This window comes from Xiphias gladius, chromosome 4 (assembly GCF_016859285.1).
Source record: "Xiphias gladius isolate SHS-SW01 ecotype Sanya breed wild chromosome 4, ASM1685928v1, whole genome shotgun sequence".
Taxonomy (NCBI): Eukaryota; Metazoa; Chordata; class Actinopteri; order Istiophoriformes; family Xiphiidae; genus Xiphias; species Xiphias gladius.
The window spans coordinates 3,982,002-3,999,920 of record NC_053403.1 but is presented as its reverse complement, the minus strand read 5'-3'; the positions used below and the strand labels follow the sequence as shown (position 1 = coordinate 3,999,920).

At 42.0% G+C, this 17,919-nt stretch overlaps 1 protein-coding gene across 1 annotated transcript in view; it reads right to left on the bottom strand.

The window, feature by feature from the left end:
- Positions 1-17,919, bottom strand: part of ift172 (intraflagellar transport 172) — a 43,053-nt gene that overhangs the window by 6,917 nt on the left and 18,217 nt on the right. The window contains exons 21-37 of the mRNA XM_040126060.1: positions 17,331-17,408; positions 16,241-16,489; positions 14,843-14,921; positions 14,023-14,143; positions 13,290-13,434; positions 10,336-10,425; positions 9,919-10,016; positions 9,468-9,603; positions 7,585-7,701; positions 6,926-7,068; positions 6,373-6,466; positions 5,719-5,783; positions 4,443-4,623; positions 3,834-3,943; positions 2,235-2,364; positions 388-486; positions 125-234 (exon numbers count right to left, since the gene is read on the bottom strand). Of these exons, the coding sequence (XP_039981994.1) occupies positions 125-234; positions 388-486; positions 2,235-2,364; positions 3,834-3,943; positions 4,443-4,623; positions 5,719-5,783; positions 6,373-6,466; positions 6,926-7,068; positions 7,585-7,701; positions 9,468-9,603; positions 9,919-10,016; positions 10,336-10,425; positions 13,290-13,434; positions 14,023-14,143; positions 14,843-14,921; positions 16,241-16,489; positions 17,331-17,408 (2,045 nt within the window). The remainder of the gene's footprint in view (positions 1-124; positions 235-387; positions 487-2,234; positions 2,365-3,833; positions 3,944-4,442; positions 4,624-5,718; positions 5,784-6,372; positions 6,467-6,925; positions 7,069-7,584; positions 7,702-9,467; positions 9,604-9,918; positions 10,017-10,335; positions 10,426-13,289; positions 13,435-14,022; positions 14,144-14,842; positions 14,922-16,240; positions 16,490-17,330; positions 17,409-17,919) is intronic.

Sequence of the window (17,919 nt, the reverse complement as noted above, 5' to 3'; positions counted from 1 at the left end):
CTGATGTTTATTTTGACTTTGGTCTCAGAGTCAATCTTTGACCTTGCCAGTGTTTTGCCGGTAATAACTGTGGTACACTCAAGCGTTTGTGCATATGTGCAGTGTGTGTGAGCGTGTTTTGGACCTCGGCTCCAGCTCCTTGGCGACTCTCTTGGCTTTGTTCCACTCCTCACCCTCAATAAAGACATCGATTGCCTCTTTGATCAGGTCCATGTTTAGGTAAAGCTCAGCGGCCTGGGACACGCGAACACGAACCCAGCGGGAGAAAAATCAGGTGAATTAAAAACGTAATAACGACCAAAATCTGAAGCTGGTGCATACGAGCAAAAGCGTGTTCATACATTTGGTTATGTTTTTGTGCTAAGGTGTGTGTGTGTTTTCACCCACAGTGGTGTACTTCCTCAGGCGTGTGAGTCGAGGTCCGACCACCTGCACCACCTCCACAGCTCGGTCTCCACTCAGGAACTTGATGGACAACTCTGCGGCCTGGAAACACACGAACAAACATGCTGTACATGTCCAGCACAGGAGACACACACACACGCAGGAAAAAAAAAAGCCTTTGTCTGCCAAAGCAGTTTTGTCTCTGCCTTTCAATCAATCAATTAATCATTAAAGACTCTTTTTTGGTTCGTTTGCTCTATAATATAATCGAGAGGTAAACAAAAAATGCCTGTCACAAGTTCTGAAACCGGGAGGTGACATCGTCAAATGTCGTGTTTTGTCCGATCAACCGTCCAAAACCAAATATTTAAAATCGAAAATAATATAATACAGAGAAACGATACAAAAATTCACCTCTGAAAAACTCGGAACAGAAAATGTTGATTATCAAAAATGTTGCAGATTATTTTAATTTTCATGATGCTAATACGCATCTTTGAAACTTGAATCACTGTCACTGTAAAATTAAATCAATGCTAGCTGTTATTGGTCAGTGCTTCACTCACTACTAGATTTAATTGGACGATTTGGAGAATGAGCACGTGACTACCGCACAACTACTGGGGTGGTCAGGTGATATAGCTCCTCTGGAGGGGAGCAGAGGTTAAGTGATTGCCTCCGTCCATCAACATCCTGTTTCTTTGAGAGCAAGCAATTGAAATAAAATCTAATCTGCATACTCCGGCTCTCAGCAGGAAGAAACCTATTGATTTGGTTGAACCTGTGATCTTTCCTGGAAAGATTCCCAGAGAAGGAAAAGAAACCCCTATTGATCTCGGAGACCTCTTGACCTTTCCTTTAGCGAAACCATCGGACCAACCATTCAAATTTCAGATGATCTGATCTCCACCGCACCTAAGTCAATACCACACGGTATCTGCTGTGCAACTTCATGCCCACGGCAGAAGAAAACCTATTGATATTGGTGACACGATGACCTTTCTCCTTCCTCCACCATCAGGGGAAATCGCGGCCACCATTCTATATCTATCGTACCATCCACCCACTGCAATGCTGAATGTAAAGAGCAGCTAATTGGCGAAATCCGATCGTTTTTATGTTTCTGCTGTGCGTTGTGGACACATTTTCTTTGGTTGTAGTGCCCGGCCCGTGTGCTCCTCACTGTCATGTTTTCTGTGGTCATTCTGGTGGAGCGGACAAAAACACCCACGGTAGCCACACGAGATAAAACGAGACAATTCAGATGAGACGTGGCAACGCTCCCGTCGGTACGTTCTTCTATAAACCCAACGTACGAGCTCCAGTCTTTTCTAAAGATTCTCCATGGATCTGTCTGGTTCAGCACCAGGTAGATGTGCAGGAAGTCACTATTCATTACACACTGTGAAACAGGCTTAATACTGTTAAACAATGATTTTCATTTTTGATTAGTCTGTGATTTTTTTTTTTGGATCACTCGATTTAAATTATTAAAATGTCAAAAAAAAAAAAGTGAAAAGTGCCTATCACGATTTCCCCTTAGTACATTTTGCCGATTGATTTTTCTGTCCGACCAATAGTCCAAAACCCAGTGATATGCAGTTAATACTGACATAAGAGAGAAAAGCAGAAAATGCTCACGGTGGAGAAGGTGGATTCAGAGAACGCCTGGTAATTGTGCTCAAATAAATAACTTAAAAGTTAAACCATTTCTCCTTGTGAGCCATCTTCACCGGCTGCTTATGTCAGTGGGTGATGACCCGGTATCCAGTAATTCGGTAAGTCTGCATTTGTGCTGAGCGGAGCTGTTGTGAATATGTCGGACAGTCAGAAAGGAAGCCAGCGTCTACCTTCATCCAGCACTTCTCCATCAGGGCCACGTTGGAGTCGTCCTTCACCTTCAGGTAGCACTCCACGGCCCGGGAGTATTCCGCCGACTGTTCCCACTCTCTGGCCTGTTCCAGCACGCCCTCCACACCCCTCCACCACCAAACACACGGAGTCACATGAGGAGAGACAAACAAATTCATTTCACTTGAGGTTCGCGCGAGGGCTTCTTTAAAGTAGCGCACTGTTAAAGATAAAACAAAGCACTATTAAACACGTTGTGAACCCTGAACGACAGACTCTTGATATCTGGGCCAGTTAGTGACAAAGTAGTCATCTTGCTTTGATTTAAATTCCATAATAATAAGAATAAGAATAATTCGATTCAGTTCAATTCAGTTTCACTATGATCCTGTACAATAAAACAGTCTTGTAAAAAAATAAATAAATAAAGAGTCTGCAAAAATAAGGCAAAAACTCCAGAAAAAAAGATGATAATAAATAAAAGTTTCTAATGTTGCAAAATTGACAGAACAATTTGTTTATGCTGTCAACATCCAGAGACAAAGCCACTGCATCATAAATATTTGTCATTTATTTCATAACTATTCATACAAAAATATTCTTACTGACTGGTTTGACAGCACTGTCTTTCAAAAGGGGTTCTCACGGTTATTTTCACTCCAGTTGGGTTATAATAAACCTGGGAAACATGCATTCAAATCCATGGCTTACTCTGCCTGGATCACACCTCAAATGCCCAAATTTTCCCTGTGCATGACTCACAGGAATCAGGTCTGTGATTCACTACGGATATTTACTTCTCCGCCTCTCTCTTGGCCTTGATTTCTGTCTTTGTCCTTAGCTTACATGTCGGTGAGATTCCAGTCACGTGCTACTTTGAGCTGAAAAAGTATCATCCGTTAGCAAACTAAAATTTGCTCATGGCTTGCGAATGCCTGCAAGAAATGGGAAGACTTGCACTCATCCGGAGCCTGAGCTGTAAACTCTGCAGGAATAATTCCGAGCCTCACTTTAACCCTCTTCATCGTTCGTTTCCAGTGGTAACTTTTGATGTTTTCTCCCACAGGTCATTAAAGAGGGAGAAGCGGTGGGAGGAGGATGAGAGCTGCATGCTGCTGGTTTTGCCGGCTAACGAGCTATTCCTTGTTGGGAGTTTCAATTTGGGTTAACACATGAACTGTGTTTAATAAAGCATCAAGCTGATTCTTTGTGCACAGATTACACCGGTGGGTGAGAGGGGAAAGCCTGTAGAACGTTCATAGTCGGTTTTGTGGTCTTCCTCTGGCTTCTAAGGGGTTTCTTAATAACTTAAAAACGTAACAGGCCAACAAATTCTGAAACACACTCTTAATATATTGTCCCACAGATACCAAAGATCAGATATGTAATTATGAGTCACGCTGACAAGGTTTTTGACATCCGCTGTAACCATAACAAGATATAGCTCCGGTGACTGTCTGTTTTTTTTATTCAAGTAGGGTGGCATCACAGATATATTAAATCACAATTTAACGGCTCTCTGGACTAAAATTAAATACATGACCATTACAGGAAATGAGGCCCGTCGATTGCTTTGATTTTTTTAATCCTAATCTCACCGGATTCCCTTCTTGGAGGCCTCCTTCTCGTACTCCTCTTGGAGCAAGGAGAGCTTGTTGGGGAGATACTCCTTACAGATACGCATGGCATCACTCCACATGTCTGCATCCTAAGACACACAGATATGAAACACATATGAAACTAGAAGGGCACTCAGTAGAGCGCAGACTTCCGCCAAGGCCAATGTCAAACAACATACAGCAGACCTCAAAGAAATAAATTCTGATTCATGGTAAACGATCCGGATTTGCCTCGACATTTAAGGGGCCCTTCCCTGGCCCATCCCCCACCCCTCCACCAAGTCCAGTGCAAATCACTGCAGAATTTTCTGCCTAATCCTGCTGACAAACTAACTAACTAACTAACTAGCTAAAAACATAATTTCCTTGGTGGAGGTCAAAAAATAAAAGAACTCCTGACCATAAGGTAGATCACCCAAGTCTATGATTTGATTATATAAAACCAGGGAACGTGACAACATCAGTTCATTGTTTGATCACCAATTTAAGACATATCCCTTAAGTAAAGTTTCAGTAAAATAAAGCGTAGACCTTTTTGCAACTCTTCTCTTGTTTGTTTCTGAAGCCAGTCTGGCTCTTCTGGTTTACCTTGTAATATTTAACAGCCAGCTCGGGTCTCTGGGCTCGGAGCAGGAAGGCTTCAGCCTTCTGGAAATCTTTCTGTTCAAAGCAGAACTTGGCTTGGCCGACCAGAACCTCAGACACACTCTCTGGATCGTGGCCCTCGGCCACCCGCTGCGCATTGGCCCAGTCCTTGTTGTGGACATACCTGGAACGGTTCACACACACATGTCCAACAAACGAAAACCTAAGAATTTATTTTTTCAGGATTAGTTAAAATCCCATGTCAGTTTCAAGTCCCAGGAAAGCGACATGACCTTGTAGCTCTCTTTACAGCTTTGTGTTAAAAACTAGTTGATGAACAGCAACTTCGAACAAGCTGAGGGTCATAGCTGAGTGACATGAACGGAAAGCAGAGGCTGCCTGGAAGGTAGGAAATGATTAAAAAAACCTATGGTATGAATTGAGAATTGTTCACTACTAATATTAGACCTGAAATAACTGACTTTTTTGGCCACGTGGAGGCAGTGGAAACAGGCTGTGAACACGGCATTGACATATCGTCACCTTTTAAAATGATATGCTTAACACATCCAGCAGTTACAGAGCAACATTGTCATATATTTTGAGTCATGTTTGTGTCCACCTGATGAATTTAATTCCAGTATTCACCTTCCTCTAGCTCTTCAGCCTCTAAATCCTCCACTATGTTCCCCAGCTGGTCTCTGACTGTGTCTGTCTGCAGTTTGCTGCTGAGCAGGTAGCAGACAGTGGCTTTTTGGGGCTTTTCCTCTGAAAACAGCTGCCTGCTGCGGCTGAAAGCGACACTATGAAAGTGGGGAGTGTGAACCAAAACAAGCTGTGTGCCAGACAGATGAACAGTGAGCTGAAACTGACTCTAAAGCTCTGTGAAGCCGAGGAGAGCTGCGGATTCGTGGGATCATTCTCGGTAGGGTCATAACTACAGGGGTACACTTTCACACTGTCACATTGTCACATTGTAACTTCATACATTGTTATGATAACAATATTGACTCTAGCTACTTCAGGCGTGTGGGATTTGCAGTGCACGGGTAAAAAATATGCAAAAAACACTGGTGGGTACCTTTAAGGTCACTTACAGACTGTTGAGTTAGATTCACCAACACTACATGAGACTGAACACTATGAACCTCCATCAACAGTCAGTATCAGCCTGATATACTGTATCTGAAAAACGGTTTACTGTAAATCTCCCCCTAATTCTAACAACGTCTGTTGTGTTTGCGCGACCGGAAAAATTCCCACCATCTTCAGTACTCACATGAACACAGCTTCTTTTGGTTTTCCCGCTTTGATGAACTCAACCTCGGCCTCAGGAAACTTTCCCTGGAAGATGAAACGGTGGCAGAATTCGGGATTAGCGCTACCTACCGTACTTGGCATGTAGTGGTTTGACGACTCTCAGCGAGAGCATGAGCAGAAGTTAAACGTACAACGACTTGTAATTGTTTTACTGGGCAACATCAGCAACATCAACATCTGGGCAACAACGATCAAATTTGCAGAACTGACAACAAGGGAAATTTGTTGGACTGAAATCTGTTGAAATGTAGTGAAAAGATACGTTCTGGTAGGGGCCAACTATCTCCCGTATTAATGTACGTCAATTTAAGGAAAATTCAGCCATCATTTCATAGCCACTAGGAATCAGAAGTTAAGATAAGAACGAGATTGCAAAAAAAAAAAAAAACACACTACTGGTGAGGTGAATATTACAGATCACACAACCTGTTTTATATCTAAGAGAATTACTGACATGTAATTTGGCCCAAAGTTCACTGGACACAGTGGTTTTATAGCAGGTATTCATATGATTTTTGAGATGAAGGGGGTGTGTGCGAGCTTAGACAAAATAAGCGCTACGGTATGGACAGCGGATAGGTTACTGCATGCAACAGGCCAGTGATGGATTTACCTCATCTTCCAGGTATATGGCATGTTTGAGGTGGATTTCAGGAATCTTCTCCTTACATGAGAGACGGGCCAAATCAAAGGCAAAGTCAAATGAGCTGGAGACAAGAGGAAGAGCATGAAATCAAAACAGGTTTTACTTTACAATGTCTTACTGTATGGTTTATAAACATTTAGATGGATGGACGGCCTAAGAATACAACTTAGTAACTGGATTATTAAAACCAGCACATATTCTGCTCCAGTTTTCAGCTACTTTTACTTTACTGCTGATATATTTAGCCCAGAAAATTCTTTTCATGGGACTCATTGACTTCCATGTCTGTGTAACCTCAGCAAATTTTAAGATGACAAGACTTCATGGAGGTTTGAGTTTAAGAACTCCTTCCAGACAGCGCAACGAATAAAACCTCCTGGTCCTCATCGATACAAAGTAGGTCCAAAAGCTCTCAGCAATGTTTAAAACTTTGTAAATGTGTCACATTAGACACAAGATGCAATTAAAATGAAAATGAACCAGAGTGTATTTCGGGTCAGTGTGTTGTAATGCAGCTCACAAGTTATTTGCAGCAGACTCAATGGCGTATTCCAGGAGGCCGAACTTGTTGAGCAGCTTGACAGCCGCCTCTCCTCCCAGGCTCCTGGCCCACAGGTAGGCCACCTGCTTCTGGGCACCAGCGCCTCCATGACTCTTTGCCACCTGTCACACACACACACACACACACACACAAACACGCACACACACACACACACACACACACACACACACACACACAGTACATTTATCACTATAGGAGTCATTCTGTGGTTTCGCTCCCTAATCCCTTACCATAGATAAACCCACGGGAAAAACAATTGATGGAAGCAGTGAAGTTGCAGTGCACTTCCTATAAAGCCTAATCCTTCTGAAAAGGGTCATCATTTACTTGAAGTCTTCCAGTTTCACATTCTTAAGGGGCATATGAACATTTAATAGAACAACAACATTTTTAAAGTGTTTATGAATGTACAGTATTTGTCAACAATTACAACTTCTCCTATGAAGACATATATTATATTGTTACATTATATTATTATTAATATCTTTTCAGTCGCTGACATGTAACTGACTCTCTAACCTCACTTTAATTAATGTATTCTGTTTTATTTATCTGTAATAGTGGGAAATGGGATGAACGGCTTGCAAAGCCAATAAAACAAACGTGACTGTATGTACCCTGTACGCATCCTCCCACATATCACTGACTCTGTACATGTGGACAGCAGCTTTCCATTCTTCAGCTTCCATGAAGTGGTACTCTGCCTCTGAGAACCTGGATTCAGCCTCCAGCTCCTACAAGAAACATTTATACCAACCATATCAACATAATATTAATGTCACATACACTTAAAATACACGAATGTAAGTACTATTTGGAGTAGTACATTTCCTGTTTTTCCTCAGTTCGTGACACAGCAAAAAGAAAAACTGTTGACAAAAGAAAAGGCAAAAGCACTTAATGATGAAACTCTGCTGAATTTCTTATTAATCGTCTTTGCTGCAACTGTCTGAAGCTCAGAGGCTTAAAATCTGAGAGCAAACTAAAAGGCTGTAAAATTGGACATATATTTTGTCTAATTGTGTGTGCATCAAAGAAATTAGTTTTAACTCATGGGCTTCAAAACTTCAGAATTTAGAGCGAAAGTCTTAGTTAGGAACATTTTGTAATTATTGTTAGAGTTTAAAGCACTGCGGGGCAATTCTCACAAGATAATTGGACGACCATGAAACTGTGAACACACTCATTTTTCTACCGTTACGTAAGAAACGGAGACTGTTTTAGGATGTGCCCCTCATAACAAAATCCTGATGAAGCTGTAAGGGCGCCAGAACTGCAGCATTATCTGAGCTCACGAGAGCTATTCAGATGAGAAGCCTCATTCGTTGCTTCCTGAATATCGCTGATGAAGATGTTGAGCCATGACAACGGTCCTTCCGCTACTTTCAAACTGATCTCAGATGAGCTATAAGAATTTTGAAGGTGTTGGGATTTGTTCTTTGTTTCATCTACATGAAAAGGTCAACAGGCAGACTAAGTAGATGTAATTGAAATATGCAAATGACCGCCACTATGAGCCTTTACTTTATGAACAGTGCTACTACAGCTCGGCTTTTCCTATTAATTCTTAGCCTTGTTGGAGACCTCTAAATCACTGCGCACGCCTCTGGCATTCGCGACTCAGCCGGTCAGCCACTCTAATTAGAACGGGGAGATCATCTTCTGTCACAGCCATTTCGCAACCTAGACACATCCATGAAAATATGCCAAAGAAAACAAGCTTGCGAGACTTCGACACAGCTGCACAGGTCGTTGTTAGTCCACTTATAGATATTACAGTCTATCTTAAAACAATAAATAGGTGCCCATATGTGAATTGAAATGCTGTTATCATTCCTTCTGTTCATTCTGGCCATGAAGAGATCCCTTACTAACATATTTCCACTGTGAGTGATGGGGGACAAAATCCAGTCTTTGTTTTGTTGGGAAGTGTATTTGAAATTTTATCTGAAGTTGATTAAAGGCTAATCGGGGGGGGGGGTCTTCCAAAGTAACAGTCTTTCTACTGCAAATTCCCTCTATCTGTTCCTATTCCCCCACTGCAGCTCAGCGAGGAAACAATGTCCAGGATAGTTCCTGCTAAAAACATCCCAACTTTGGAAGTCAGCCACTTGATTTGTCTAACTCACTAAGTGACTGACGCTTGCACTGGAGGCCTCTTTTAATGACCTGGAGGAATGGTAACAGCAGGCAAAACCCGTGTCTGTGTACATGCCACCGCTACCGCAGCTTCTGCTCCGATTGAAAAGGGAGGCGGCGGCACGGACTCATCCGTCCTTACTGGTGGGTCACGGAAATCAAACCAAAACAACCCCAGGTCCCAACAGGAAATCAGCTAACGCGGACGCAACGTGTGGCTGAAATGAACGAAGGCTCATTCAGGCTAATTCTTGAATTTTGGGGACTTTCACAAAAGCTTCGACTGTTGCTGTCAACTGTTGGTGTTGGAACTCCATCGTCAGCCAGCTCCTGCCGTAGAGCTGATCGCAGTGCGCTGTACCTTGGCCAGGTGGAGGTGGGTCTCAGTCAGCAGGTCGGGGTGATGTTTGGCCACCAGGCGAATCACGTCGTCAAACATCCGGTTCTTCTTGTACATGGTGATGGCGAGGTCAGGCTGCTTCACTGTGGCAAACAGCCTGTATGGACACACACAGACACACGCCGACAATAGTGAAGAACTGCTTCTTTTTTTTTTTAATAACGTGAGTGTCAAAGACTTTTTTTTTTTTAAGACTTGAGGTGTGAGGCACCACCTTGCATTAGTTAATCAGTGTAGAAATAATGGAAACCAGACAGCTGAGTCAAATCACAGGCTGAAATTACCGCCTGTCAACAGTCAGATACTGTGTTTATCGTTTCTCTCCCTTAGGTTAGTTGGCCTCACTCCATTTTCATGTTTGCAGCTGCCACTGATGAAACAAATTACTATAAATATAGCCATCTGCATTTACCTCTCAGCCTCTTTGAACTTCCCGTCTCTCTCCAGCTCCTGAGCTCTGCTGATGTACAGAGCCATAACTTCCTCCTCTGTCATACACTTCACTGCCAACTGCAGACGAAACACATCACACAACAACAACAGCCTTATTCATTTCTCTGTATTACAATGACAATGATATCTGGGGCTGAAGTTTCCCATTTGTCAAACATAATCTAAACATCATGTTCACTTCTAATGTAATTATTATTCCATCGGACTGGTTTGAGATGAAAGAGACATTCATGTGTTTTCAAAAGAGAGATTTCATTAAGGTTAATAAGAGAGGAAAAAACAATGATCATTTGTCGGGTGGGTTCTTGGAATCACCTTCAATTCATTGTCTATTTAAATTTTTTTTCCACAGACTTGTGTTTGTGTCCACACTGACCTTATGAGCCTCCTCCCAGCGTCCTGCTGTGGTGTACATGTCTATGGCATCCTTAATGTGACCTCCCTTCACAAACAGTTGTTCTGCCACCTACAGGCCAAAAATACGCACACACACACACACACACACACACACAAAAACAAAAAAAAACCAAAAAAAAAAAAAAAACACCCAACATACACTCAGAAATTATAACATAAGATATTAAAATCACAGACTCATATTCCAAAATAGCTTATATTAAATAATATTTTACAATCTTGGAATGCACACCTGGCATGTATCCAGAGAACATTATTATATGGAAAAGGCATTTGTGGGTAAACATATACGAAAACACTTAGCAAACAAGTTCAAGGGCAGCTACCTGTGCTAATGACAACACTGAGGGTAGTGCGATTTGTTGCCGTGGTGTGTAGCTGTTGAGAGACGGAAAAGGGACGCGCTCACACCTTCGGCGAGAACAGATTTTTGCGACATAAAGGCAGAAGGTGTATCCAGTTCAACCTGTAATAACACTGGCGTCAGTGAAACAAATATATGTGCCGGTGGTTCCTGGGTTCTGATTAAAAAACGTTTAGTCGCTGTTTTTGCTGGATGCTTTTTCTATTGAAAACACAGGTATGAGCTTCCTTCATTGTCTTAGTTTGCACTGAATTTCACTTTTCTGCATCTTCCACGAGTTGGAGAGCAAAGAGCTTGTTATCTTAATTACTTTCTGTGAATATGCCCATGGAGCAAACAGACTGAAATAGCCTGCTATTTTCAGAGGCTGGCAGCCTGTGGAGGCTGTTTGGCTCAGCTGAGCTCATCAGAATAAGCAGAGCACACTGCGCTTCACCGCTATCATCTCTCTTCCTTTTCCCTTCTCTTTGTATTTATACCAGATTTATCCCTTTCTCTTCCTCATTTCAACAGCTCGGTATTTTTGGTATTTAAGCAACTATTAAAACTATTGCTACAACCATCCAACTTGTCTTTATTGCCAAAGCACCCTTGAGCAATCAGCCCACACTGCTCCACAGAGACTAAAGTTGATCCAGAGTTCTGACTTTCTGCTAGTAGCGTGTACGTGTGCGGGGTTTTCTGTGTATACGTGTGTGACTTGTGACTGTATATATCCCTGAGAGATGTGCAGAAATTGATTGCCAGTGGCAAAATGTCTCTTCATCCCTCTGGCTGCAGCCCCCGCACATTTCCTGTGTGGTATTCAGGGAGCAAAACCAACCTTATGTGCTAACCTAACCACAAAACCAGATTTACCAGCATTTAGGCTGGCATATACAGTAGTTTTATGAGTTCAAGTACGTAAACTATATCAAAGTGAATATCAGAGAGCCAATTAAGAAATGTCCAAATTAGTTTACCACTAAATCGAACATGTTAGCAAGTAGTTGTTTATTTACACATCCAGCAGACAAAGAGGAACATTACTGTTCATTTGGAGCTTGTTTCTGGCCACCTGACAAGCGTAAGTCCAAGTTTCCCTTTCCTCTAATATATAGAATACTTGGCTGTTTTGGTCTCCACCTACACTTGAGCGAAATATCTGGCTCTTTAGCTGCTGAATGCTCCACTGTGTCCACCAGCTGGTCTCTAGCTGTGTCTGTCTGCTGTTTGGTGGTGGGCAGGTGGCGCACAGTCTCTTTCCTGAAAACCACTGCCTGCTGCTGCTGCTGCTGCTGCTGCTGCTGCTGCTGCTGCTGCTGCTGCTGCTGCTGCTGCTGCTGCTGCCGGATACATGGCTGGTGTGTGGTGAGAGTGAACCAAAGCAGAAAAGTTGCGGGCCAGACAACTAAACAGGGAGCTGAAGGATTCTAAAATGCTCTGTAGAGCTGAGGGGAAACTGCAGGGTCGGGAGATAATGATAATAATTCCCTATGGGCTCATCTTTACGAGCAACGCCTTTCGCATTACATGTCCATGTTAATGGCTTGTTAACATGTAAATAGATTGGTGCAGCTTTACCAACTAAGGTTTCTGTTTATATTCACTCAGTGAGTCTTCCTTCGCTCATTGGACATCCTCCACAAGCTAGCCAAAAACATCACACAGTGTTTGACGGTGGCAAATAAGAGTCGGGCCAAAAATAGATAAATAAAAACCTATATTCTAGGGCAACCGTGACCAACACTTACATGCTTACAGCTGATCTTTTAAACTACCACAGGTATGAGAACAGAAATATCTGCTGCCTCCCACTGATCACATCACTGCATTAGAGATACCTGTCCTCTGGTGAGCAGAAAATCCCACTTTTCTGGAAATGTGAATATGTTTTTATAAATTACAGTCACATTTAGCTGCTATCAAAGGGACTCCAGTGTTGGAAAGTAACTAAGTACATTTACTTAAGTACTATACTTAAGAAAAATGTTGAGTCCCTTGTACTTTACTTGAGTATTTCCATTTTCTTTGACTTTATACTTCTACTCCGCTACAATTCAGCTGCAAGTGTTGTACTTTATACTCCCCTGCATTTACTTAATAATTTAGGTTACTAGCTACTTTGCAGATTCAGATTAATAATACAAAATGTAAATCAACAAAAAAGTGATGACGATTATAGATTAAGCTGAGACCTAACTGTTCTCCAGGGGGATATTCACAAGCTACCCAACAGTATATAAAAGAATTAAAGTCAGCCCCACCTTTACCAGCTGCAACATTAAAGTAATTAACACAATAATGCATCGATAATTATAATCCAATAATATAATCTATATTACTTTGAAATGGGCCATTCTGCGTAACGTGCACTTTTAATTTTGGTACTTTAAGTATAATTTGAACGCAATACTTTTGTACACTCACTCAAATAAAATTTTGAATGCAGGACTTTTACTTGTAACAGAGTATTTCTACACTGTGGCATTGCTACGTTTGCTTAGGTTAAAGATCGGAGTACTACTCCCACCACTGGCTCCCTCCATACCTCCGTCCATCTCTCTCACCTCATAGTCCTGCATGGAGGCGTAGTACTGAGCGATCTTCACGTAGTATATCCCTGCCGACGAATCCTCCTGCAACTCCAGGATGTGGACGGCTTTCTTCCACTGACGAGCTGCGATGGCCGCCTCGATGGCTTTAAGGGAGCAGCTGACGGGAAAACAATATATACATTTTTACTTTGCTTGTGTGCAAGTGGTGTGTGTGTGTGTGTGTGTGTGTGTGTGTGTGTGTGTGCATAAAATTTCATGTTAAATCTCTAAAATGGAGATTATATGTGGTCTCCACCAGATGGAGGAGACAACTGGACAAATTGGACGGACAGCAACTTCGATTAAGGTTTAAATTAAAGTCGATAATTTGTTTAAGATTGAAGTACAGATTCAAACTTTACTGGCAGCAGAAATGATCAGCTGCAGTATTTTTAATTTGTTCCTATGGAGAGTTTTAGCATCACACAGTCAAAATTCATTTTCAGAGGATATTTTTTTTAACTTGGAAAGAATAAAAATCTGGCTGCTGATTACCTGCCTTTATTTGGTATTTTTTGGGCTTTGCTGTAGCCATATTTAAATATGTCTCCTCTCATCCCTCTATCATGGTCCTGGTGTTGATTTAAAGAATTGCTGGCCATCTCTGTTGGATAGTTTTTTTTATGTGTCATCTTTCCTCCTCTCCATCTGCCCATATCTTTGTCTCTTCAGTCCTCTCTCCCCATCTCTCCTCTACACTACATACCCTGCTTCAATGAAGTGGTTGATGGCGGCGTCCATCTGTTTCTGCTGGACGAGGTAGTCTCCCCAGGCCTCCTCCAGTTTCACCACCTCGGCAGGGAAGGCAAGACGAGCCAGCTCCACCGCTACAGGACGCAGGAAGGAGAAACTTTACATCCAAATACGTCTACTGTACACTACCCACGCTCAACTCAACGACATACATCCAGCTGTTGTCCGACATCTTTTCACATAACTGAGATGTCTTGTGCCTTCGTTACCTGAGATAAGATGTATTTTAGATCCTTTAAAGGATAAAGCTGGTAATGTTCAATTTTTTTCTTACTGTCGACAAATCCATCGTATATTTAATTCCTGGGTCATAAAGCTCCACTGTTGTCCAAAAACTACTAAAACATCCCGGTGAGCCACACTGTTGCACTGGATCACATGTTTCTTCATTATCATCAACACAAACACACTTTAGTTTATTTGGAGTCAAGCCCACATACACTGTCCGGCTGCAGCTTCGGTAATGTTTGCTAAAACCTACGGTGGCCAGGTGTTTTATGAAATTATTAAAAAAAAAACAAACATAAAACTATATATTTGTGATCCTTTTTTAAAGGATTTACATCCGCAACGAATGAGCTTGGGACAGGGTTCCAAAGTCGGAAAGTATTGACAGTTGTATTAAAAAAAAGTTTTGTCGACCATAATAAAAATATATAACAACACCAGGCTCAGTCTTTAAAAATACCCCCCCACAAGACTGAATTTTTTGTGATCGAGTCTAACGAAGGTTGTGAAACAGGTATATACATGCTACTTAAGTGCTTACTTACCTTTCCTGAAGGCACCTCCTTTGCAGTAGCACTCCAGAGCTCTCTGGTTGTTCCTGATCTTCTCATAGAGATCTCCTGCCTGGTCAGAAGAGACAGAGACAAATCCATTTATTATGACTAGTTCAAATATTAGGGACATTATATATTGCCAAGTCAGGGTCATTCACCAGGGATGTGGTGGAGAGTCCTCCAAACAACTTACTGAATTCCTCAAACACATTTTGCTGAGTATAGGATCCATTGTTGGGTATGTATACCGTGGAAAAAGTATGCGGACACACATATCTTTGGTCCGGGGCTGTTGCCATAGTTTGGGTAAGACCCCTTAGTTCCAATTAAGAGAAAACTTGCTAAGAAGTAAATAATATTTTAGACAATACGTGTTCTTCCAACTGCGAGGCAACAGTTTAGGAAAGGCCCTTTCCTTTTTCAACATGACAATGTTCTCAGGCAACAAACCAAAATTAGTAAAGAAATGGTTTTCCCCCTTGTGTGGGAGAACTTGCACAAAGCCCTGACCTCAACCCCATCCAATGCCTTTGGGATGAACTGGAACACCAACTCTGTGCCAGGCCTTATCACCCAACGTCAGGGTTGGACCTCATTAATGCTCTTGTGGCTGTACGGGAGCGAATCCCCGCAGCCAGTTTCTAAAATCTGATGTCTGAAACTAGAGGAGCTGAGGCGGCTACAGGTGCAGATTCATGCCCATTGTTTTGGGATGAGATGTTCAACTTCAACAATTACATATTGTCGAAGGTGTCGAAATACTTTCGGCTGATTATAACACAGGGTGTCTGGTGGCCGCAGACTTTTGCAGGCCAACACCTAAAGCTATGAGGGACTTAGCCAAGGCCGTGGACCATAGCTGGCAATTACTTGGAGCTGTTTTTTTAGGTAGATCCTTGCAAGGTACAGAAAATATACTGAAAGTCAGCAGGAACTTATGGCTTCTGCAAGATATAAATCACACATTATCAGCATCCATATCAACCTTCAAACACCTAAATTAATGAAATCCTACACAGAGGTTTTGTTTTCTCTTTTCATGCCACGTTTTCACCTGTTACATGAACACAGATGGCTCTAAAAAAAAAAAAAACTGAGTTCTCAGATAAACAGCTACAGAAAGAAGACACGGAGAAATAATGGGCAGATGGAGGGGGACAGAGTGTAAAACTGAAAAAAAAAACTAAGACAACTGTTGTTCCTCTATTGATACCTCTCCTCTCCTGGCATCTGTTAGGAGAGGAACGTGAGCCAAGGTGGGAAGACAGAGGCAAAGAAAAGTAGGAACAGAGGAGGAGGAACAATACATCTTACCAGTATAAATCATATAAATCTGTAATCAACGATGGAGAGATTCGAATACACTAAGAGAAATCGGTGTCCACTCACCCTCTCATAAAACTCTCCCTTGATCAGATTGGCGGCGATGCGACTGACAGAGTCAGCATTGTTGGTGATCTCCGGCCGGCTGATGGCCAGGCGGGCAGCTTTAGCCGGGAGCCCGGCCTTCAGGTAGAGATTGATGGCACCCTGGAAGTCGCCCTCGCTCTCCTTCACCTCACCGGCCTTCTCGTCCTGACCCGTCTCCGTCAACCACTGGTAATAGTTCCCACGCAGGCTGTCCAGCTCCGGGTGGCCCTACAGTAGTTTTGGATTGAGTGTGGGGTGGTTTAAAGTTAGACATAGGTTCAAATCTTGTGCTTGAAACACACTTGATGATTTATCAATTAGTTGGTCAACAGAGAATGAATCAACAACACTTTCGATAATCAGTTGTTTCAGTCGTTTGTTCGGCAAACATGACAAACATTTGTTATTTGCATTATCACTAATGTGAGGATTTGCTGCTTTTCTCTGTCTTGTAGTGAATATCATTGTAAATTTTGACTCGGTTGGAGATTTCTTTGTTTTTTGTTAATTCTACCCCTAATCAGGTCAATTGCAATTAGTTGTTGTACACTGCAAATTTGTTCACTTTAAGTTGATTCAACAAGGAACAGATTCTCAGTAACACACTAATCCTGAGTTACTGCCTCAAATCATTTCACGTGTGAGGTAACGATGGAGCGTTAACATGATGAAGGCACATTCAAGGTGGTAATATGTGTTTTTATTGTCTGAAGACAACAAAGACTGAAGATGCAGCACTCCTTGTCTAATTGGACTCGTTCTTGATCATGTTGGGGACCTACTGGGGTCCGATCAAGGTTTTGCACAGATCCAAAGCCCTCAGAAATTTGACTCACACCAGACATGGAACAAAGGTGGTTCATGAGACCCAGTTCATTTTGAGTCAAGTCTTTTTGTTCTGGTAAGGAATCTGGTCTGTTGTAAGCTGGATGTCTTATAAGATCCTCCTTGTGGAGGTACTCTTGTGTCTAACTGTAAATCGGCCCACAGAACGCTGGCTGAACGCCTTCACAACAGAAAACGCAGTGTGCAATGTTGAAAAGTGTGAGTATAGTCAGTTCATTGATACCTTGGCTTCAGCCACAGCAACGCAGTCGTCCCACATGTGGAGCTCCTGGTACATCTCTATGGCTTCATCGATGGCATTCTGCAGTAAAACTGAAAAATATTAACTTAATCCTGCAAAAATAATTACAATTACAGTTTTGGCATCTTTAAGTGGCAAAGTTTTGTACAGTGTGATGTTGATCCAGTGTGTTTAGAGTGCCTGATCTGACAGATTAAATCATGTGCTCCCAATTCTCTAAACTGTCTGCTAGCATTGACTCGTCAATGTACAGTGACCATCTCAGGATCTTGTTGGTTACCAACTCAGATAAACATATAAACCAACTGGATGGAATTCGTTGTTTAATTTCAAACAAAACAAAAACAAAAAAAAAGTTAATTACTTCTGAAATCACAATGGTTCAAGTGCTACTGCAGATAACAACTTGCTTGTTTAGTTTCTGGGTGTTTGGTTTGTTGTAAAATTTGCATTAAAATGCATTGGTAGTGAATTCTGTTAAATAAAGTGTGAACGGGCTGATTCTAAATGCCACATTGCGGTTTTTTTCCTGCTTTTGGAGGCAAGTGCGCGTACACAACGTTCGGTTGTA